Below are 22,837 nucleotides of genomic sequence, written 5' to 3'. Positions count from 1 at the left end.
CTGATTACCTGCCCTAGGGGCGGGTGGCGTATGTGAGCATTCGGTGCAAGGAGCTCCTGGTCTTCAGAGACCGCGTACGGGCTTTGGGGACCAGGGTGGCTGACAGGGGCGGCTCTAGGAATTTGGCCGCCCCAAGCAGTCATGCCTGCAGGAGGTGCACCGGAGCCGTGGGACCAGCGGACCTCCCGCAGGCATGACTGCTGGTGGTTCGCTGGTCCCGCGGCTCCAGTGGACCTCCCGCAGCTGCAGAGGGTTCGCTGGTCCCGCGGCTCCGGTGGAGCATCCGCAGTCATGCCTGCGGGAGGTCCACCCGAGCCGCGGGACCAGTGAATCGTCCGCAGTCATGCCTGAGGGAGATCGACTGGAGCCGCGGGGCCAGCGGACCCTCCGCAGTCATGCCTGCGGGAGGATTGCTGGACCCGCGGCTCCGGTGGACCTTCTGTAGGCATGACTGCGGAAGGTCCGCCGGACCCGCCTGCCGCCCTGCCGGCAAAATGCTGCCCCAAGTGCGCGCTTGGCGCGCTGGGGTCTGGAGCCGGCCCTGGTGGCTGAGCTGGAGGAGCTGAGGGAGACAGAGAGGGACACAGATGAGACTTCCCAGGACACAGTAGAACGGTCCCAGCCCCGGTCTGACAGTCTCTGTGCTGTTGAGGAGGATGAACGTCCCAGAGAAGGAGAACATCCAACCGGAGCAGAGGGAAACGATCCCATAGTTGGGACCCTCCTTCCAGATGATGTTGTGGTACCTCTCTGGGGGAGGGAACTCCAGCTATTAGGAAGACACCGGTATTAGTAATGGGCGATTCGATCATTAGAGACATAGATAGCTGGGTTTGCAATGAGACAGGCATTACTGCAGAGTCTCTCAATGCGTGGATGAGACGATGGTGTAGGAAGGAGGGGTTTAGATTTATTAGGAACTGGGGACATTTGGGGGAAAGGAGGAGCCTGTACAGGAAGTATGGGCTCCACCTAAGCCAAAAGGGCACCAGATTGCTGGCACTAAACATTAAAAAGGTCGCAGAGCAGTTTTTAAACTAGGGGCTGGGGGAAAGCTGACAGGTGCAGAGCAGCGTGTGGTTCAGACAGCGACATCCTTTAGGGAAGGATCTATTAATGGAGATTCTCTCTGTCCTAGCGAGGACCAGAGGATGGAAGATGATAAAATAAAGGCAGGGTCTGATCAGAAACAGTCAATAAAAAAGAGTCCCGAGGATAGGGATATAAGAGGCATCACAGAAACTTGGTGGAATGAGGATAATCAATGGGACACAGTAATACCAGGGTACAAAATCTATTGGAAGGACAGAACAGGTTGTGCTGGTGGAGGACTGGCGCTAGATGTGAAAGAAAGCGTAGAATCAAATGAAGTAAAAATCATAAATGAATCAAACTGCACCATAGAATCTCTATGGATAGAAATCCCATGCTCTAATAATAAGACTATAGCAGTAGGGATCTATTACTGACCTCCTGACTAGGATGGTAACAGTCACTGTGAAATGCTCAGGGAGATTAGAGAGGCTAGAAAAATTAAAAAAAATCAATTATAATAATGGGAGATTTCAATTATCCCCATATTGACAGGGTACATGTCACCTCAGGACGGGATGCAGAGATAAAGTTTATTGACACCTTAAACGACTGTTTCTTGGAGCAGCTAGTCCTGGAAACCACCAGAGGAGAGGCAATACTTGATTTAGTCCTAAGTGGAGCACAGGATGTGATAAAAGAGGTGAATATAGCTGGACTGCTTGGTAATAGTGACCATAATATAATTAAATTTAAAAACACCACAGCAGCTGAACATTGTCCCATTTCATTTCAGAAAGGGGAACTACACAAAAATGAGGAGGTTAGTTAAACAGAAATTAAAGGGTACAGCGCCAAAAGTGAAATCCCTGCAAGCTGCATGGAAACTTTTTAAAGACACCATAATAGAGGCTCAATTTAAACGTACACCCCAAATTAAAAAACACAGTAAGAGAACCAAAAAAGTGCCACTGTGACTAAACAACAAAGTAAAAGAAGCAGAGAGAGGCAAAAAGGCATCCTTTAAACAGTGGAAGTTAAATCCTAGTGAGGAAAATAGAAAGGAGCATAAACTCTGGCAAGTGAAGTGTAAAAATATAATTACGCAGGCCAAAAAACAATTTGAAGAACAGCTAGCCAAAGACTCCAAAGTAATACTGAAACCAAATTTAAGTACCTCAGAAGCAGGAAGCTGCTAAACAACCAGTGGGGCCACTGGATAATCGAGGTGCTAAAGAAGCACTCAAGGACGATAAGGCCATTGTGGAGAAACTAAATTAAATCTTTGCATTGGTCTTCGTGGCTGAGGATGTGAGGGAGATTCCCAAACCTGAACCATTCTTTTTATGTGACAAATCTGTGGAACTATCCCAGATTGAGGTATCATTAGAGGAGGTTTGGGAACAAATTGATAAATTAAACAGCAATAAGTCACCAGGCCCAGATGAGATTCACCCAAGAGTTCTGAAGGAACTCAAATGTGAAATTGCACAACTACTAGCTGTGGTTTGTAACCTATCATTTAAATCAGCTTCTGGACCAGATGACTGGAGGATAGCTAATGTGACACCAATTTTTAAAGGGCTCCAGGGGTGATCCCGGCAATTACAGGTCAGTAAGCCTGACTTCAGTACCGGGCAAACTGGTTGAAACTATAATGAAGAACAATATTGTCAGACACATAGATGTACATAATTTGTTTAAAAAGAGTGAACATAGTTTTAGTAAAGGGAAATCATACCTCACCAATCTACTAGAATTCTTTGAGGGGGGTCAACAAGCATGTGGACCCAGTGGACATAGTGTACTTAGATTTCAGAAAGCCTCTGACAAGGTCCCTCACCAAAGGCTCTTATGCAAAGTCAGCTGCCATGAGATGAGAGGACTGGTAACTGGTTGAAAGATAGGAAACAAAGGGTAGGAATAAATGATAAGTTTTCAATTCAACATGTTCCTAAATGATCTGGGAAAAGGGGTAACCAGTGAGGTGGCAAAATTTGCAGATGATACAAAATTACTAAAGATAGTTGAGTTCCAAGCAGACTGCCAAGAGCTACAAAAGGATCTCACAAAACTGGGTGACTGGGCAACAAAATGGCAGATGAAGTTTAATGTTGATAAATGCAAAGTAATGCACCTTGGGAAACATAATCCCAACTCTACATATAAAATGATGGGGTCTAAATTAGCTGTTACCACTCAAGAAAGAGATCTTGGAGTCATTGTGGATAGTTCTCTGAAAACATCCACTCAATGTGCAGCGGCATCAAAAAAGCAAACAGAATGCTGGGAATAATTAAGAAAGGGATACCTAACAGGACAGAAAATATCATGGCACCTCTATATAAATCCATGGTACACCCACATCTTGAATACTGCATGCAGATGTGGTCGCCCCATCTCATAAAAGATATCTTGGAATTGGAAAAGGTTCAGAAAAGGGCAACAAAAATTATTAGGGGTATGGAATGGCTTCCATATGAGGAGAGATTAATAAGACTGGGATTTTTCAACTTGGAAAAGAGACGGCTAAGGGGAGATATGATTGAGGTCTATAAAATCAGGACTGGTGTAGAGAAAGTAGATAAGGAAGTGTTGTTTACTACTTCGCATAACATAAGAACTAGGGATCACGAAATGAAATGAATAGGCAGCAGGTTTAAACAAATAAAAGGAAGTATTTCCTCACACAACGCAGAGTCAATCTGTGGAACTCCTTGCCAAAGGATGTTCTGAAGGCCAAGACCATAACAGGGTTCAAAAAAGGACTAGAGAAGTTCATGGAGGATAGGTCCATCAATGGCTATTAGCCAGGCTGGGCAGGGATGCTGTCCCTAGCCTCTGTTTGCCAGAAGCTGAGAATGAGCAACAGGGGATGGATGACTTGATGATTCCCTGTTCTGTTCATTCCCTCTGGGGCACCTGGCACTGGCCTCGGTCGCAAGACAGGATACTGGGATAGATGGACCCTTGGTCTGACCCAGTAGGGCCATTCTTATGTTCTAATGACATTTTGTCCAGTGATGCTGGAGCAAATTCATCACCTGTGGTAAGGGCCCTGGGATGTTTAATGACTGTGCAGAAGAGAAAGGACCCCAGACTAACTATCCCATGACGCCCATGTTGCAGTGGGATTGTTAAACAGGTGAGCTCTGCAGCAAGAGACGGTACCTGTGAATCGTGAGATGGAAGCGTCTTCCCTGGGAATCCCCCACAGGTAGCCGTGTCCCACACCTCTCTCAGCCCAGCATCTGCAGCAACATCCCACACTGAGAGCGACACAGGGGTGTGCACCATTTATAATATAGCTTTGTGCAATCCCAGTGGGGTTTGCTCATCTTCTAGGGGAGAAGCAGCATCTGAATGTAAACAGGCTGGAGACAGGCCTGTCTGCACTTCTGTGCTATTTATCCAGCTTTAGGAGTAAGCAGCAATTAAGGGACCTTCCCAAAGGGAGATGAGAACCCATGTGCTTTCTAGTGAGTCAGAGAGGAATTGGCTGCTCTGTGCATTTGTGTATATTTAAAAATTCTAGTCAATTTGGAAGAAACTAAGGAGAGTGTCTGGGCCTCCATAGCGCCAGATACCCTATAAATGCCCAGGAGGGATGGGTAGGTAGTAGACAGACAGATCTGGGGATAGATGACTTAGGGGAGATACGAACACTTTCTGCAGCTGTATTGGCCTGTTGCTAAGGGATCAGAAATCTGTAATTCTCATCGGTAACGATCATCAAACTGTGCAGGACCTTTCACTGAAGGATCTTCAACACACTTAGCAAATCTGAGGTTTTCAGAACTAGCAGGAATTTGTGAGCTCCCTGCCCCTGTGAGGTTTGAACTCCGGGACTCCACTTCCACTGCCCCTCAGAAACCTGCCAACACATCACAGTCACTGGGGTCGCTTTGGGGGAACAGACTCAGGAAAACCAACACCAACAGAACGTCACTGTGGACAGAGGGCAGCTGGGGGCCTGTCCCAGGGACAGAGGCCTTGCCCCCTCTCTCCCCAAGAGCTGCCTTGGAAGAAGGGGGTCCCTATATGTAGGATAGAGGCTGGCTCAGTGTTTGCACTGGGTTTGTTCTCTCCCTCTCGGTTCCTTTCCTCCCAGTCTCTCCCAGGGGGAATTGAAATCGAATGTTCCAGGCTGAGTCAGACTTTCCAGCACTGCCCCGGCTGGAGGGCGCTTGGATTGCCACAGCTGAACTCCCTGCCTGCTCCTCTGGCTCATCGGGGTTATTTCTCCATGTGGAGTGCCTGGGTTTTGAAGCACTGGAAGGAGACTGAACAAATTCTCCTGTCCAAACTGAACAGGGGCCCCGTGTCCACCTGTATTCAAGTTTCTAACATTCTGCAGCTGGCCAGCCTGGTTTGATGTGTTTGTAGCTAAAGGCAAAGGGGGGTTTGATGGGTTGGTTCGCAGAAACCCCCTTGGGGCTGCCAACTGATGTGCCAAGACTACTTCTGCCCCTGCCTTCCCTGCCAGCCTGGGACCCCAGAACTCTGCCTGGTTATACCAGACACGCTTGCTGGCCACAAACACAGACCCAGGTTGAACCACGTCCCACAAACTGCAGGCTTAACTGAAATCAACTCAAGAAGTGTTCCTGTCTCTAACACTCAGATGCCCAACTCCCAATGGGGTCCAAACCCCAAATAAATCTGTTTTACCCTGTATAAAGCTTATACATAAATTGTTCACCCTCTATAACACTGAGAGAGAGATATGAACAGCTGTTTACCCCTCCTTCCCCCCAGGTATTAATAAAGACTCTGGGTTAATTAATAAATAAAAAGTGATTTTATTAAATACAGAAAGTAGGATTTAAGTGATTCCAAGTACTAACAGGCAGAACAAAGTGAATTACCAAGCAAAATAAAATAGAACATGCATGTCTATGACTAATACAGTAAGAAAACTGAATACAGATAAAACCTCACCCTCAGAGGTGTTCCAGTAAGCTCCCTTTTACAGACTAATCTCCTTCTAGTCTGGGTCCAGCAATCGCTCACCCCCCCGCCCCCCGTAGTTACTGACCTTTGTTCCAGTTTCTTTCAGGTATCCTTTGGGGGTGGAGAGGCTCCCTCTTTAGCCAGTTGAAGACAAAATGGAGGGGTCTCCAAGGGGTTGAAGTAGACTTTCTCTTGTGGGTGGAGACCCCCCTCCTCCTGTGTAGAATCCCAGCTACAAGATGGAGTTTTGGAGTCCCATCTTAAAGGTAGCAGCCATGGTTCACATGCTGCCGTGAACATCCTCATGTAGACTTCTTATGTGGATTGGAGCCTTCCAAGATCCATTGTCCATTAAGAGTTTCTTGATTGGGCACTTAACATGCACATTCCTTTCTCAAGAAGCTGCCCAAATGCATTACCAAGGCTACTTAAAAACAAAAGCAAGTACACAGCCAATATTCATAACTTTGAATACAAAAATGACACATGCAGACAAATAGGATGAATAGATTCAGTAGAGCGTAACCTTTACAGAGATATGTTACATGGCATATGTAGCATAAAACATATTCTAGTTATGTCATATTTACATTCATGAGCATATTTCCATAAAGCCTTATGGGGTGCAATGTCACAGGGGTCTAGGCCCTGATTTGGCTGGATCACTGTGTCTATCATTTATTATTATTGTCTGAATTGTGGAAGCCTGCAGAGGCCTCGCTCCAGTTCAGGGCCCCTCGTGCTGAGCCCTTCACAAACCCAGAAGCAGAAACAGCCCCTGCCCCAAGGAGCTTAGACATCAAATTCAGACAAGACCCAGCTGCTGAGTGTAACACACCAGAGAGGGGGCAGGCGGGAGATGGGGAGGAGCAGCACTCAGAACGGGTGGCTCCATAGGCTGCTGGGTGGGTGTGAGACAGCGGAAATGCACAGCCCGGCCCTGGCCGTTGGAAGCTGTTTCACATTTGGGTTCCTTCAGAACTCTTGGGTGAATCCCATCTGGGCCTGGTGACTTATTACCGTTTATTTTATCAGTTTGTTCCAAAACCACCTCTAATGACACCTCAGCCTGGGTCAGTTCCTCCGCATTGTCACCTAAAAAGAAGGGCTCAGGTTTGGGAATCTCCCTCACATCCTCAGCCGTGAAAACCAATGCAAAGATTTCATTTAGTTTCTCCTCAATGGCCCTATTGTCCTTGAGCGCTCCTTTAGCATCTTGATCGGCCAGTGGCCCCACTGGTTGTTTAACAGGTTTCCTGCTTCTGATGCACTTTAAAAAAAATTTGCTATTATGTTTTGAGTCTTTGGCCAGCTGTTCCTCAAATTGTTTTTTGGCCTTCCTAATTATATTTTTACACTTCATTTGTCAGTGTTTATGCTCCTTTCTATTTTCCTCACTAGGATTTAACTTCCACTTTTTATTGGATGCCTTTTTGCCTCTCTCTGCTTCTTTTATTTTGTTGTTTAGTCACAGTGGCACTTTTTTGGTTCTCTTACTGTGTTTTTTAATTTGGGGTATACATTTAAGTTAAGCCTCTATTATGGTGTCTTTCAAAAAGTTTCCATGCAGCTTGCAGGGATTTCCATTGTGGCATTGTACCTTTTAATTTCTGCTTAACTAACTTCCTCATTTTTGTATAGTCCTATTTTTTGGAAGTGAAATGCTACTGTGATGGGCTTCTGTGGTGTTTTCCCTGCCACAGGGATGTTAAATTTAATTATATTATGGTCACTATTACCAAGCGGTTCAGCTATATTCACCTCTTGGACCAGATCCTATGCACCACTGAGATCTAAATCAAGAATTGCCTCTCCCCTTGGGTGTTCCAGTACTAGCTGCTCCAAGAAGCAGTCATTTAAGGTGTCAAGAAACTATCTCTGCATCCCGTCCTGAGGTGACATTTACCCAGTCAATATGGGGATAGTTGAAATCCTCCATTATTACTGAGTTTTTTATTTTTTTAGCCTCTCTAATTTCCCTGAGCATTTCACAGTCACTATCACCATCCTAGTCAGGTGGTCAGTATGTTACCCAATGGTCTTTCAACCCAAAGCTCTTGGTAACTTTTACTCTGTGCAAGGAGGTGTCAGGAAATAAATCAGGGGAGACATGGCCGTCACGACCCTTGGGTGTGCCCCCTTCTGAGGTGGAGTTGCCACCTCCCCTCCCAGTTGGGGGCCCTATCGTGGATGCCACCATGCCCGACACCATAGTTGCAGGCACTGAGCTCATTCTGGTACCAGGGCCCAGCATCATTGATGGCCCCTATCCCATCCCCGGCCCGTCGGCTCCTGAACCAATCGACAGGTGCTGCACCCTCGTAGCTCAGCTGCCTGTAGCCTGATTTGGGGTGTGTTAGTAATGTTGATTTAACTTAGCAACTTAATTTATTTTTATTTTAATTAGTTTTAACTAATTGATAATATTAATAATCGATTATTAATATTAATTAGTATGGGTTTAGGCTCACCAATCTGTTTGATCAGAAGATTAAAGTTTTTGTCCCAAATCAGCCTCCACAGAATTTTATAAGGAACCCTTGGGAGTATGACAGGAAGCTCACACGGAGACAGATAGAGTCGTAAAGACTTTTTAGTAGAATCAATGAAATAGTGAGTAAATGGTAAAACAGAGTTACAATTATATCACTGTTATTCAACAGATGCACATGGTAATACAATATTATGTGCCGCAAACTTTGGTTAATACTCACACCCTGTTTTGATATCTGTGATGGGTTGGATCACAGAACCCCCCTGGGAGCTGCCACCTGATGTGCCAAGGCTACCTCTGCCCCTGTTTTCCCTGCCAGCTCGGGACCCCAGCACCCTGTCTTGCTGAGCCAGACACGCCTGCCTGCTCCAACACAGACCCAGGGTCTGAATTACTTGCCCCAAAGCTGCAAACTTGACTGAAAGCAGCTCACAGAAGTGTTCCTGTCTTTAGCACCCAGATATCCAACTCCCAGTGGGGTCTAAACCCAAATAAATCTGTTTTACCCTGTATAAAGCTTATACAGGGTAAACTCATAAATTGTTCGTCATCTATAACACTGATAGAGAGAGATGCACGGCTGTTTGCCCCCCCCCAGGTATTAATACAGACTCTGGGTTAATTAATAAGTAAAAAGTGATTTTATTAAATGCAGAAAGTAGGATTTAAGTGGTTCCAAGTAGTAACAGACAGAACAAAGTGAATTACCCAGTAAAATAAAATAAAACACACAAGTCTGTCTAATCCAACTGAATACAGATAAGATCCTCACCAGTTCCAATAAACTTCCTTTTACAGAGTAATCTGTTAGTCTGTGTCCAGCAATCACTCCCACCCCTTGCAGTCACTGTCCTTCGTTCCAGGTTCTTTCAGGTGTCCTTATGTATTAGAGGGGTAGCCGTGTTAGTCTGGTTCTGTAAAAGCAGCAAAGAATCCTGTGGCACCTTATAGACTAACAGACGTTTTGCAGCATGTATCCTTGAGGGTGGAGAGGCTCTCTCATTAGCCAGCAGAAGACAAAATGGTGAGGTCTCCCCTGGGCTTAAATAGATTTTCTCTTGTGGGTGTAGATTCCCTCCTCTCTCCTATGCAAAGTCCAGCTCCAAGTTGGAGTATTGGAGTCACCTGGGCGAGTCACATGTCCATGCATGGCTGAGTTCCTTACCAGCCAAGCAACATTCCTGGGAAAGCCCAGATGTGGCTTAACTCCCTGAGCCAAGCCTTGGGGATCCTGGACCTGCTCCAGACGGAAGCTCTGGAGTTCTTCTGGCCAGAACTGCACTAGGTATCTCCAGGGATTCTGAGTCTTTTTTGATGCTGCTGCACATTGAGTGGATGTTTTCAGAGAACTATCCACAATGTCTCCAAGATCTCTTTCTTGAGTGGTAACAGCTAATTTAGACCCCATCATTTTATATGTAGAGTTGGGATTATGTTTCCCAAGGTGCATTACTCTTTCTTATGTATAGTTGGGATTGTTTTCCAATGTGCATTAATTTGTCCTCATCATCCTGGAACATACTTTGGGATTTGGTCAGAGCTCTCCAGGGTGTTTAGTGACCACCTCCTGCAATTCATGGCTTCTCCTCCAGATTGAGTCTGTCTCTGTGCCCTGCAGCCAAAGAGACCCCTCTGCCGCCCTTGTACCTCTCTCCTGCCCCATCATCTTCTGGCTCATCTAGTCTCTGTGTTTTTAAAGGGCTGGAACAACACTTACTCATTCTGTTCCCTCTTTTGGGAGGTTCCATTCCTTCCACGCCCACCAGTCCACAGAGAAGCTGGAGAAAACTGGTTTTACCTAGAATGCAGTTACTCCCTTCTTCTGGACAGGCGAGATCTCGTTAGCACTGATAGTCTTTAATGACCAACCTATTTATAGACAGATGCCTCTGTCCCAGCCTCTTGCCCCTCAGTACAAGGAACATGAGCGAAGATTTCAGGAAAAGCCCAAAGATATAAGGATACAGACAGTTCATGCAATCTAATGTGAGTTAATAGGGTTAAAACATCTGCTCAATGTGCAGTGGCAATCAAACAAATGAACAGAATAAAGAAAGGGCTAGATAATAAGACAGAAAATATCATATTGCCTCTGTATAAATCCATGGTGCACCCACAGCTTGAACACTGCGTGCAGATGTGGTTGCCCCATCTCAAAAAAGATATATTAGAATTGGAAAAAGTTTGGAAAAGGACAACAGAAATGATTAGGGGTATGGAACATCTTCCATGTGAGGAGAGATTAATAAAACAGGGACTTTTCAGCCTGGAAAACAGACAACTAAGAGGGGATATGACAGAGGTCTATAAAATCATGACTGGTGTGGAGAAAGTGAAGAAGGAAGTGTTATTTACTCTTTCTCATAACACACGAACTAAGGGTCACCCAATAGAATTAGTCTGCAGCAGATTTAAAACAAACAAAAGGAAGTATTTCTTCACAGTCAACCTGTGGAACTCTTCACCAAGGGAAGCTGTGAAGGCCAAAACTAGAACATGGTTCCAATATGACCTAGATAAGTTCATGGAGGATAGGTCTATACATGGCTATTAGCCAGGCTGGGCAGGGATGGTGTCCCTAGCCTCTGTTTGCCAGAAGCTGGGACTGGGCGACAGAGGATTGATCATAGAATCATAGAATCTCAGGGTTGGAAGGGACCTCAGGAGGTCATCTAGTCCAACCCCCTGCTCAAAGCAGGACCAAACCCAACTAAATCATCCCAGCCAGGGCTTTGTCAAGCCTGACCTTAAAAACCTCTAAGGAAGGAGATTCCACCACCTCCCTAGGTAACCCATTCCACTTCTTCACCACCCTACTAGTGAAAAAGTTTTTCCTAATATCCAACCTAAACCTCCCCCTCTGCAACTTGAGACCATTACTCCTTGTTCTGTCATCTTCTACCACTGAGAACAGTCTAGATCCATCCTCTTTGGAACCCCCTTTCAGGTAGTTGAAAGCAGCTATCAAATCCCCCCTCATTCTTCTCTTCTGCAGGCTAAACAATCCCAGTTCCCTCAGCCTCTCCTCATAAGTCATGTGTTCCAGCCCCCTAATCATTTTTGTTGCCCTCCGCTGGACTCTCTCCAATTTATCCACATCCTTCTTGTAGTGTGGGGCCCAAAACTGGACACAGTACTCCAGATGAGGCCTCACCAGTGCTGAATAGAGGGGAATGATCACTTCCCTCGATCTGCTGGAAATGCCCCCACTTATACAACCCAAAATGCCATTAGCGTTCTTGTCAACAAGGGCACACTGTTGACTCATATTCAGCTTTTCGTCCACCATAACCCCTAGGTCCTTTTCTGCAGAACTGCTGCCCAGCCATTCGGTCCCTAGTCTGTAGCAGTGCATGGGATTCTTCCGTCCTAAGTGCAGGACTCTGCACTTGTCCTTGTTGAACCTCATCATATTTCTTTTGGCCCAATCCTCTAATTTGTCTAGGTCCCTCTGTATCCTAGTCCTACCCTCCAGCGTATCAACCACTCCTTCCAGTTTAGTGTCATCTGCAAACTTGCTAAGGGTGCAGTCCACACCATCCTCCAGATCGTTAATGAAGATATTGAATAAAACCGGCCCCAGCACCGACCCTTGGGGCACCCCACTTGATACCGGCTGCCAGCTAGACATGGAACGATTAATCACTACCCGTTGAGCCCGACCATCTAGCCAGTTTTCTATCCACCTTACCGTCCATTCATCCAGCCCAGAGTTCTTTAACTTGCTGGCAAGAATACTGTGGGAGACTGTATCAAAAGCTTTGCTAAAGTCCAGAAATAGCACATCCACTGCTTTCCCCTCATCCGCAGAGCCGGTTATCTCATCATAGAAGGTAATTAGGTTAGTCAGGCATGACTTGCCCTTGGTGAATCCATGCTGACTGTTCCTGATCACTTTCCCCTCCTTTAAGTGGTTCAGGATTGATTCCTTGAGGACCTGTTCCATGATTTTTCCAGGGTCTGAGGTGAGACTGACTGGCCTGTAGTTCCCTGGATCTTCCTTCTTCACTTTTTTAAAGATGGGCACTACATTAGCCTTTTTCCAGTCATCCGGGACCTTCCCCGATCACCATGATTTTTCAAAGATAATGGCCAATGGCTCTGCAATCTCATCGGCCAACTCCTTTAGCACCCTCGGATGCGACGGGGGCGGGGCCTTGCGGGGGGAGAGGTACAGCAGGGTCGGTGCCTTAGCAGAAGAGGTGGGACAAAGGGTGAGGTTTCAGGGTCAAGTTACCAGCATTAGAAAGGTGGCAACCCACTGAATTGTACATAGACCTATTCCCCAGTTTGTCATGCTGACGCAGCACAGTAACGTCAGGAAAGGATTTCATGTCTTTTTGACTGTCCGGTAAGTGATTCAAGGAAGATGCCCCAGCACCATGTCACCTGCCAGCTCTGCACAGACCTCGGTCTGAGAGCCAGAGCACCAGGAGAAAACGTTACTTCCCTTTATGAGTAAAGAGCCGGAGCAGCCTGTCCCGGATCTCTCTGGTCCTCACCCCGTAGATGATGGGATTCAGCATGGGGGGCACAAGCAGGTACGCGTTGGCAATGAGAATGTGGAAATGCAGGGGCACATTGTGGCCAAAACGGTGTGTGAGAAAGGAGAAAAGAGCTGGGATGTAAGAGGCTAAGATGACACAGAGGTGGGAGATGCAAGTCCCAAATGTCTTGAGCCGAGCGTCCTTTGTGGGGAGGCTGAAGATGGCCATAAGGATCTGGATATAGGACACGGCGATAAAAAACACATCCAGACCCATCACCAAAAATGCCACAGAGAGGCCATAGTAACTACTGACGCGGATGTCAGTGCAGGCCAGTTTCACCACGGCTATGTGCTCACAGTATGAGTGGGGGATGATGTTGGTTCTACAATATGGCCACCGCCTCGCAAGGAAGGGATAGGGCAGTGCGAGCATCCCTCCGCGCAGCACCACGGCCAGGCCAATCTTGGCCACCACGGGGTTTGTCAGGATGGTGGAATGTCTCAGGGGGTTACAGATGGCCACGTAGCGATCCAAAGCCATGGCCACGATGATCCCAGACTCCATTGCTAAGAAGCAGTGAATGAAGTACATCTGGGTGAGGCAGGCACTGAAATCGATCTCCCTGGAATTGAACCAGAAGATGCTCAGCGTTTTGGGCAGGATGGACGTGGACAGGACCAGGTCACCGATGGCCAGCATGCAGAGGAAATAGTACATGGGCTCATGGAGGCTTGGCTCCCTCTTCACAATGAACAGGATGGTGAAGTTCCCCAAGATGGCTATGATGTATATGGCACAGAAGGGGATGGAGATCCAGACATGGGCAGCCTCCAGGCCAGGAATGCCCAGCAGGATGAAGGTGGATGGGTTGGTGCAGTCAGTTTTGTTGGAATCTGACATGGAGTAGGGGAGAAGGTGTCCAAGTCTGAGACAGAACCATGTGTCCTGCATGTAACATATGTTCCCCTGACTTCTTTTATGTGCCCAGGCTCTAGGGTGATGGTCACAATACAAATGCCTGGATGGAGAGACAATGTTAATATGAGACATTACATGCTCTACTGGGGGCTGTTCTCATGGGTGAGGTAGATTGATCTCTCTTCTCACACTGAAAAATTACATTTTCATTACTCAGATTAATGAATAATAATTCTACATGTCGTCATGTGGGAAACCTTAATAGCCACCAGCAGGAAACGTGAGTGTGGACACTGGTTTTCCATCATTGTTCCTTAGTGCAATGAAACCCAGGCTAGAGAGTCCATGCTGTAGGGAGTTCCCCATTCACCCAATTGCTCAAATCTGAAAGTGGAAAAAACAAAGAAACAAACAAACAAACAAAAAAAACCTTTGCCAGGATATGTTTCAGGGAGAAACATCCCAACTAGAACACACCTCAGGGCAAAGACACGGGCTTCATTGATAGCAGATCCATGGAAACACCTGCTCATTCTCAATAGTGGCCAAATCAAAGACAATGTTTGGAAACCTAAGAAATGGGATAGAGAATAACCTGCTCTGGGTATGTGCTCGGTTTTGGTACTCCTGTCTCTAAAAGGGATACAGAATTATAAAGGGGATTTCCGAGACAGGCTCTGAGAATGAGGGAGGCTGCCATATGCCGACAAACTGAAAAGTCTGGGACTGTTTTGTTTAGAGAAGAGACACGGAAGGGGGCATATGATAGAGGAGAGGAATATAAAGAATAGAACTGATGACATTCAGTTGGACAAACAGAGAACAGTTCCCAGCCAGTAATACCTGTAGATACTTAGTGCTTCAAAAGGGCTAATTCCCCAAATCTGTAGAAAATTATCAAGAAAACTGATTGGGCAGAAAATATTAGACAGAAACATGGGAATGAAGCTTGGGAGTTCGTTAAGAAGAGTTTATTCGATAGCTAAAAAGTCATGATTCCACAGTCAAGGAAGTAGAGACCTTTGGCTAAAAACCCAATTCAATGGCTAAGTGAAGGCAGGAATTATATGGGAAAAAGCAATATATACAAATGGGAAAAAAGGGAAAATAGATAGCAAGCAATACAAATTGGAAGTTATGAAAATTGATAACGGATGTTAAAGACATCAGGGAAAAATCCATGCTTGGCAGGGCTAAGGATAACAAAAAGGAGGTTATTAAGTATATTAAGAACAAGAAAAATCCTAGAAAAGGTTTAGGCCAGTTCCTAGAGGGAGAAAAGAAACTTCTTAATGTTGCAGAAAACGTAGATGTGTTGCAGAAATAGTTTTGTTCTGCATTTGGAAAGAAGCAGTATGAGGTGCTCCTATCACATGAGGTGATGGAATAGTCTCCTGTCCATTAGCTGCAAGGAGAATGCTAAACAGCATCTACAGCAGAACCTCAGAGTTACGAACACCAGAGGTATGAACCGACCGATCCACCACACATCCCCTTCGGAAGTAGAAGTGCACATCCTGTCAGCAGCAGGGCAAAAAAAAAAAAGGGGCAAACGCAGGACAGTTCTGTGTTAAATGTAAAGTATTTTAAAAAGGGGGAAATTTAAAAAAATAAAAGATTTGACAAGGTTAGGAAACAATGGAAAAGCTGGTATGGGATTAGTTAAAAAAAGTCTAGGAACATACTTAATGCCAGTAAACAACATAGTTTATGCAAAACAGGTCTTGTCAAAAAAAACTGATTTCATCCTTTAATGAGAGCACACGTTTGGTTGATCAAGGGTACTGCAGAGATGCAATGAACTTCAATTTCTATGAGACATTTGATTCATTAGGGGAAAACTTTCAGATAAAAAAATGACCAGTCTACAATATCAGCAGAGCACATGTGAAGTGGATTAAAAACTGGCTAACTGACAGATTTCAGAAAGCCATTGTCAAGGGGCCATTGTCAGCAAATGGGGATGTTTCTAGCGGAGTTCTACTGGGACAGTTCTAGGCCCAGTGCTATTGAATATTTTCAGCAGTGATCTGGAAGGAAATCACTGCAGATAAAATGTGCAGGCAACCCAAAGATTGGCAGAGTGGTCACAATGAGGAGGCCAGGGCAGCACACCCATTGATGTGGAGCATTTGGAGAGCTGGGCCCATACAAACGAAATGTTTTAATACAGTCACATGAAAAGTTATTCTCTCAGAACCGGCAATGCAGGCTAGGCCCACACGCCAGGGCACTGTATTATGGAACTCAGGGACCCTGAAAAAGATTTAGGGGTCACGGTGGACAATCGGCTCTGAGTGAGGTGCTGTGGTCAAAAGGGCTGATGTGACCCTTGGATGCATAAACAGGGGAGCAGGGGAAGGATTTTACCTCTGCACAGGGCATTGGTGAAACGAACTGCGTCCAGGTCTGGGGTCCACATTTCAAAAAGGCTGTTGAGAAATTGGAGAGGGTGCAGAAAAGAGCCACAAAAATGCTTGGAGGATGGAGAAAATGCCAGACAGTGAGAGACTAAAAGGGCATCAGATATTTAACTTATCAAAAAATGATCAAGCAGAGACTTTCTTGGGGTGAAAATCATTAGTAAAGCGGAGAAAGGCCGAACAAGACCCAATGGCTGGAAGCTGAAACCAGAGGAATTCCAGCTGGAAATAAGGGCCAGATGTTTAGCACTGAGAGTGATTAACCTTTGGAACAAACTGCGAAGGGAAGTGGTGGATTCTCCAACTTCCCATTTCTGCAGACCCAGACTGGATGCTTTTCTGGAAGATCTGCTTGAGGGCTTGCCTACACTTAAGATGCTACAGCAGCACTGCCATAGCGCTTCAGTGTAGACACTATTTACACCGATGGCAGGGGTTCTCCCATCAACGTAGGTAGCCACCTCCCCAAAAGGTGGTAACTAGGTCGATGGAAGAATTCTTCCATCGACCTCATGCTGTTTACACCAGGGTTAGATTGATTCGGCGACATCTCTCTTGGGTTTGGATTTTTTTCTATTGCAAAGGAAGAAAATGCAGTTGTGGGTTGCATTAACAAAGGCATAGCATGCAAGTCTCCGGAGGTGATAGTATTCCCCTACTCAGTGCTGGTTAGGCCTCAGCTGGAGCATTGTGTCCCGTTTGGGTCACCAGTGTATAGGAAGTTTGTAGAGAAACTGGAAAGGATCCAGAGCTGAGAGACAGAGAGGATCCAAGGGATGGAATACAGACCATACGAGCAAAAATGTTGAACCCAACAAAACCATTGATAAAGAAAAGATAAAGATCAGACATTTATATTAAATTCATGGTGGCTAAGTCCATAAATGGCTATTAGCCAGAATGGGTAAGAATGGTATCCCTAGCCTCTGTTTGTCAGAGGATGGAGATGGATGGCAGGAGAGCGATCACTTGATCATTGCCTGTTAGGTTCACTCCCTCTGGGGCACCTGGCATTGGCCACTGTCAGTAGACAGATACTGGGCTAGATGGACCTTTGGTCTGACCTGGTACGGCCATTCTTATGTTCTTATGTTCTTATATTTCTTCTGTCTCACAACATATGAACAAGGGAATATTCAATTACATTGAAAATCTGAACATATAACACTGAGAAAAGAAAATTGTTTACATATTCCATATTTGGCCTGTGGAACTCCTTGGCACTGACATTACTGGAGAAGAGCTTAGCTCAACGGGATTCACCAATAGATTGGCCATTGTAGGTGGTGGCACCACAGTTAGTTAAGTCTGTCTGACACCTTCCATTAGGAGACTTGATTTTCATTTGCTTCTAAGTTTGCCAAATTTTAACCCTTTGGCTGAAATTTCCCACGCTGGGTGTCTGCTTCTGGCTGAGTTGCTTTTTGAAAGTTTCAGATGTAACAGTTCAGCCGACTTCTTGAATGAAGCCAGGAGAGATGAAGTCTTGCCCATATTGAAAAATTCTTCTAATTGTTCCAGTGGGGAGCCCTAGCACCTCCATGCCTTACAGCAGATACAAGTCAGATTACAGCCCCCGTCCCCGTTAACAGCCAGAGCCCAGAAATGCAAGAGGAGGAGGTGACAGTGTCTTTGCAGTAATACGCAGCTTGCTCCCAAGGTCTTTAATCAGTTTTTACTCCACGGGGACTTTAGTCTCTGTGGGGCCTAAGCAAACTACAAGCCACGGCCTCAGAATTTGGCCCTGTATTGCACATCTACTAACAACTTTCATCCTCAAGGATCTACTGTGGCACTGAAATGCAGCCACCTCAGGGCTAGAGGCCATCAGCCAGGGTAGGAGGGAGTGCACAGAAAGAGGGACATTTTGGCCAGTGATACTAGAGGAAACTCATCCCCTGTGGTAAGATCCCTGAGATGTTTACTGGCTGTGCAGTTCGGAAAGGACCCCAGACCTATTCTCTATCCCACCACACCCACATTGCACTGGGTTTGTCGAGCAGGTGAGCTTCTCAGCAAGAGACGGTACCTGTGAATCCTGAGATGGAAGTGTCTTCCCTGGGAATCCCCCTCAGGTAGCCGTGTCCCACACCTCTCTCAGCCCAGCATCTGCAGCAGCATCGCACACCGAGAGCCGATACAGGGGTTTGTGCTGTTTATAATATAGCTCTGTGCAATCCCAGTGGGGTTCACTCAGCCTCTAGTGGAGAAGTGGATGTAAACAGGCTGGAGACAGGCCTGTCTGCACTTCTGTGCTATTTATCCAGCTTTATGAGTAAACAGTAATTAAGGGACCTTCCCAAAGGGAGATGAGAACTCTTGGGCTCTGTGCTGAGCCACAAAGGAATTGGCTGCTCTGTGCATTTGTGTATATTTAAAAATTATAATAGATCAGGAAGAAAACTAGGGGTAGTGTTTTGGTCTCCATAGGGTCTGATGCCCTGTAAATGCCCAGGAGGGATGGGTAGGTGTCATAGGTTTATTCCCCACTTTGAACTTTAGCGTTCACAAGATGGGGACCTGCATGGACTCCTCTAAACTAAAATCCTAGTTTAGATTTGGTTCTCGCTGCCACCAGTCAAGTTTTAAGTGTCTGACACACTCCCTGTTCCCCCAAAAACTTCCCCTGGGGAACACAGATCCAAACACCTTGAATCTCAACACAAAGGGAAATAATCCATTTCCTTCCTCCCCTCTCCTAGTACTTAGGAGAGATACCTGGATTCAAACTCCTTGAATCAAACAAAGAGGGATTCACATTTTCCCCCTCCCCTTCCCCTGAAAATCCAAACAAGGGAAGAAATCAATCAAGTTCTAAAAAAGAAAAGATTTTATTAAAGAAAGAAAAAAAAGTACACTATCTCTGTAATACCAGGATGCAAAAATACAGGGTCTAACTTATAAACCTGGAGAGGCTCTCCCCCCCCCCCTCCTTTCTCAGAATAATCAAAGTAACAGCAAACAGGAATGAAGAATTTATCCAGCAAACACACAATTGCAAATGTAGAAATCAAATTATAAGACTAACTCGCCTTTCTAATACTCACTATACTGGATAGTAGGAAATACTCCAGGAGAACTTGGAGACATGTCTGGCCTCTCTTAGATCCAAAGAGAGCGCACAACTCAAACAAAGAACACAGACAAAGGCTTCCCTCCACAGAGATTTGAAATTATCCTGTCCCTTGATTGGTCCTCTGGTCAGGTGTTCATCAGGTTACTGAGCTTGTTAACCCTTTACAGGTAAAAGAGACTTTAACCGTTAACTATCTGTTTATGACAATAGGTAGCAGACAGACAGATCTGGGGATAGATGACTTTGGGGAGATACGAACACTTTCTCCAGCTGTACTGGACTGTCGCTAAGGGATCAGAGATCAGTAATTCTCATCAGTAATGTTTATCAGACTTCAGATGTTAGTCTGTGTTAGTCTGTATCAGCAAAAACAACGAGGACCTCCCACCTGGTGAGGCAACTCCCATCTTTTGTGTGCTGTACTATTTATACTGCTTACTGTATTTTTCACTCAATACAGCTGATGAAGTGGGTTTTAGCCCACGAAAGCTTATGCCCAAGTAAATTTGTTAGTCTCTAAGGAGCCACAAGGACTCTTCGTTGTTTTTTTAGTCCCCATACTGTGCAGCACCTTTCATTCAAAACACCAAGCAAAGGAAAGTCACCATGAACATATCCCCATTATACAGATAGGAAAGTGAGACACAGGGAGAGGTGACTTGGACAAGGTGTCACAGAGATTGAGTGTCAGGATGACAGACAGAACCCAGTGTGAACTCAGGCACCCCACTTCTGCTCCCACTCAGAAACCTGCCAGCGCATCAAGAGTCACTGGGGTCGCTTTGGGGGAACAGACGCAGTGAAACCAACACCAACAGAATGTTCCCGTGGACAGAGGGTAGCCGGGGGCCTGTCCTGGGCACAGAGGCCTCCTCCTTCCCCCCACCCCAAAGCTGCCCTGGAACAAGGGGGGCCCTATGAGTGGGATAGAGCCTGGATCAGTGTTTGCACTGGGTTTGTTCTCTCCCTCTCGGTTCCTTTCCTCCCAGTCTCTCCCAGGGGGAATTGAAATCGAATGTTCCAGGCTGAGTCAGACTTTCCAGCACTGCCCCGGCTGGAGGGCGCTTGGATTCCCACAGCTGAACTCGCTGCCTGCTCCTCTGGTCAATCCCGGTACACAGCACCTGGGCTTTTCAGCACTGGAATGGGACTGAATAAATTCTCCTGTCTGAGCGCAACAGGGTCCCCGTGTCCACCTGTACTCAGGTGACTGACACTCTGTGGCTGGCCAGCCTGGTTTGTCCTTCGTCTGCAGCTAAAGGCAAAGCGGGGGAGGCGCTAGGCCCTGATTTGGCTGGATCACTGTGTCTATCATTTATTATTATTGTCTGAATTGTGGAAGCCTGCAGAGGCCTCGCTCCAGTTCAGGGCCCCTCGTGCTGGGCCCTTCGCAAACCCAGAAGCAGAAACAGCCCCTGCCCCAGGGAGCTTAGAAATCAAATTCAGACAAGACCCAGCTACTGAGTGTAACACACCAGAGAGGGGGCAGGCGGGAGATGGGGAGAAGCAGCACTCAGAACGGGTGGTTCCATAGGCTGCTGGGTGGGCGTGAGACAGCGGAAATGCACAGCCCGGCCCTGGCTGTTGGAAGTGTTTCCTGGGCCGTTAAGAGCAGATCACGTGTTCGGGGAACTAGACTGGGGTGAGCGAGAACCGGCCATTGAGTGGCGGCTGCAGCAGACACACAGCTGGGAGCGTGTGACTCTCCGTTAGCTTTTGTAACCTGCTTTAGTTCCAATCACACCTCCCTCCTTCCAGTGCAGACTGAGCCTCCTTCTCATGAATTCCCAGGACAACCCCCGGTACCGGAGGGGAGACCAGAGGAGAGGGCAGAGGTAACAGGGCTGTGGGGAAGGAACGAAGGAGCCACCCTGGAGATGGAAGAACTGGAAGTCCCCAAGGAGATGAAACATTCAAGTAATGCAGCAGACTCCGGGAAGAGATTCAGGCAGAGTTTTGAGATATATTTATGCAAGCAGCTGGGTTTGGTGAGAGAGACCAGCAGAAAACTGCAATTTTCTTAAACAGTGCAGGGCTTGCGGCAGTGGGCATCTTTAGAACATATAAGAACATAAGAGCTACCGTACCGGGTCAGACCAAAGATCCATCTAGCCCAGTATCTGTCTACTGACAGTGGCCAATGCCAGGTGCCCCAGAGGGAGTGAACCTAACAGGCAATGATCAAGTGATCTCTCTCCTGCCATCCATCTCCATCCTCTGACGAACAGAGGCTAGGGACACCATTCCTTACCCATCCTGGCTAATAGCCATTTATGGACTTAACCTCCATGAATTTACCTAGTTCTCTTTTAAACCTTGTTATAGTCCTAGCCATCACAACCTCCTCAGGCAAGGAGTTCCAAGAGTTGACTGTGCGCTGTGTGAAGAAGAACTTCCTTTTATTTGTTTTAAACCTGCTGCCCCATTACTATAATGCAGCTCAGGCTTTGTCTGTGCAAGGGGACTGTTGCCCCCTTACTAACATTCAGTGGGGTGTTTTGGCTGCTAGCTCCCAGCACTAAAAGGGGAGGGATCGATGGCAAATCAGGAGCCTGAGACTGACAGTCCCCAGGAACAATGGCAAGAGGCCAATGCTCCAGGTCAGCCTGATTGACAGGGCAGGCCGGCTAATCAGGAAGACAGAAGGCCAGGGTGGGTCCCGTCCTCCGTGTGAGCAGGAATGTGCCGGAGTCAGATGGAGTGGGGCCGAGCAAAGGAGAAAGCAGGGGCCCAAGCTGAGCTGGAGAACAGAGCCGGGCCAGATCCAGAGGGGCCAGAGGCACAGCCCAGAGAGAGCAGACCCTGTGCTGGGAGCGGAGCTGGAGCCAGAGGCACAGCCCAGAGAGAGCAGATCCTGTGCTGGGAGCGGAGCTGCAGCCAGAGAGCCAGAGGCACAGCACAGAGAGAGCAGATCCTGTGCTGGGAGCGGAGCTGGAGCCAGAGGCACAGCCCAGAGAGAGCAGATCCTGTGCTGGGAGCGGAGCTGCAGCCAGAGAGCCAGGTGTGGTGAGCAACTGGGGCCAGCCAAGGGGGGAACCTTGGTAAAAGGGCCCAGCACAAAAAGACACCCCCAGCCAAGGGTCCATGCAGGCCAGGCTGGGAGGGGGACCTTAACCTGCCGGGGGGCTGGCACTGGTAAGAAGGGTCCCACCACCCAAAGCCCGGAGGTGTGCGGTCACCATTGCAAGTGTCTAACCGGCAGCATAACTGCAGCACAGCCAGGGCCGGAGAAGGCGGCCTGTGACCTACAAGGAACAGGCTGCAAAGTGCCTTGATGTCCAGAGACATTGTTTGTGATGTTCCCTGCCGCAGAGCAGGGTGATGTGTTTCCCTGTAACCTTTCCCTTTTCTTCTTATTCTTTTCTTTAAATTAATTGTTAAGTAAACAACTTGTATTTGCTTTAAATTGTATGGAATAATCAGTGGGTCAGGGAGGTGCCCAGTGCAGAAA

General features: G+C 46.9%; 1 protein-coding gene across 1 annotated transcript; it reads right to left on the bottom strand.

Annotated features, from left to right (window-relative positions):
• Positions 1 to 12,921: 12,921 nt before the first annotated feature.
• Positions 12,922 to 13,869, bottom strand: LOC120371065 (putative olfactory receptor 52P1). The gene is made up of 2 exons (XM_039486535.1): positions 13,201 to 13,869; positions 12,922 to 13,128 (listed from the first exon to the last, which is right to left on the bottom strand). The coding sequence occupies exons 1-2, from the start codon at positions 13,867 to 13,869 to the stop codon at positions 12,922 to 12,924; spliced, it is 876 nt and encodes a 291-aa protein (XP_039342469.1).
• Between the last annotated feature and the right edge of the window lie 8,968 nt (positions 13,870 to 22,837).

The sequence above is a fragment of the Mauremys reevesii genome, linkage group 1 (assembly GCF_016161935.1).
Source record: "Mauremys reevesii isolate NIE-2019 linkage group 1, ASM1616193v1, whole genome shotgun sequence".
NCBI lineage: Eukaryota > Metazoa > Chordata > Testudines > Geoemydidae > Mauremys > Mauremys reevesii.
The sequence above is the reverse complement of the archived record's forward strand: the minus strand, read 5'-3'. Positions and strand labels throughout refer to the sequence as shown.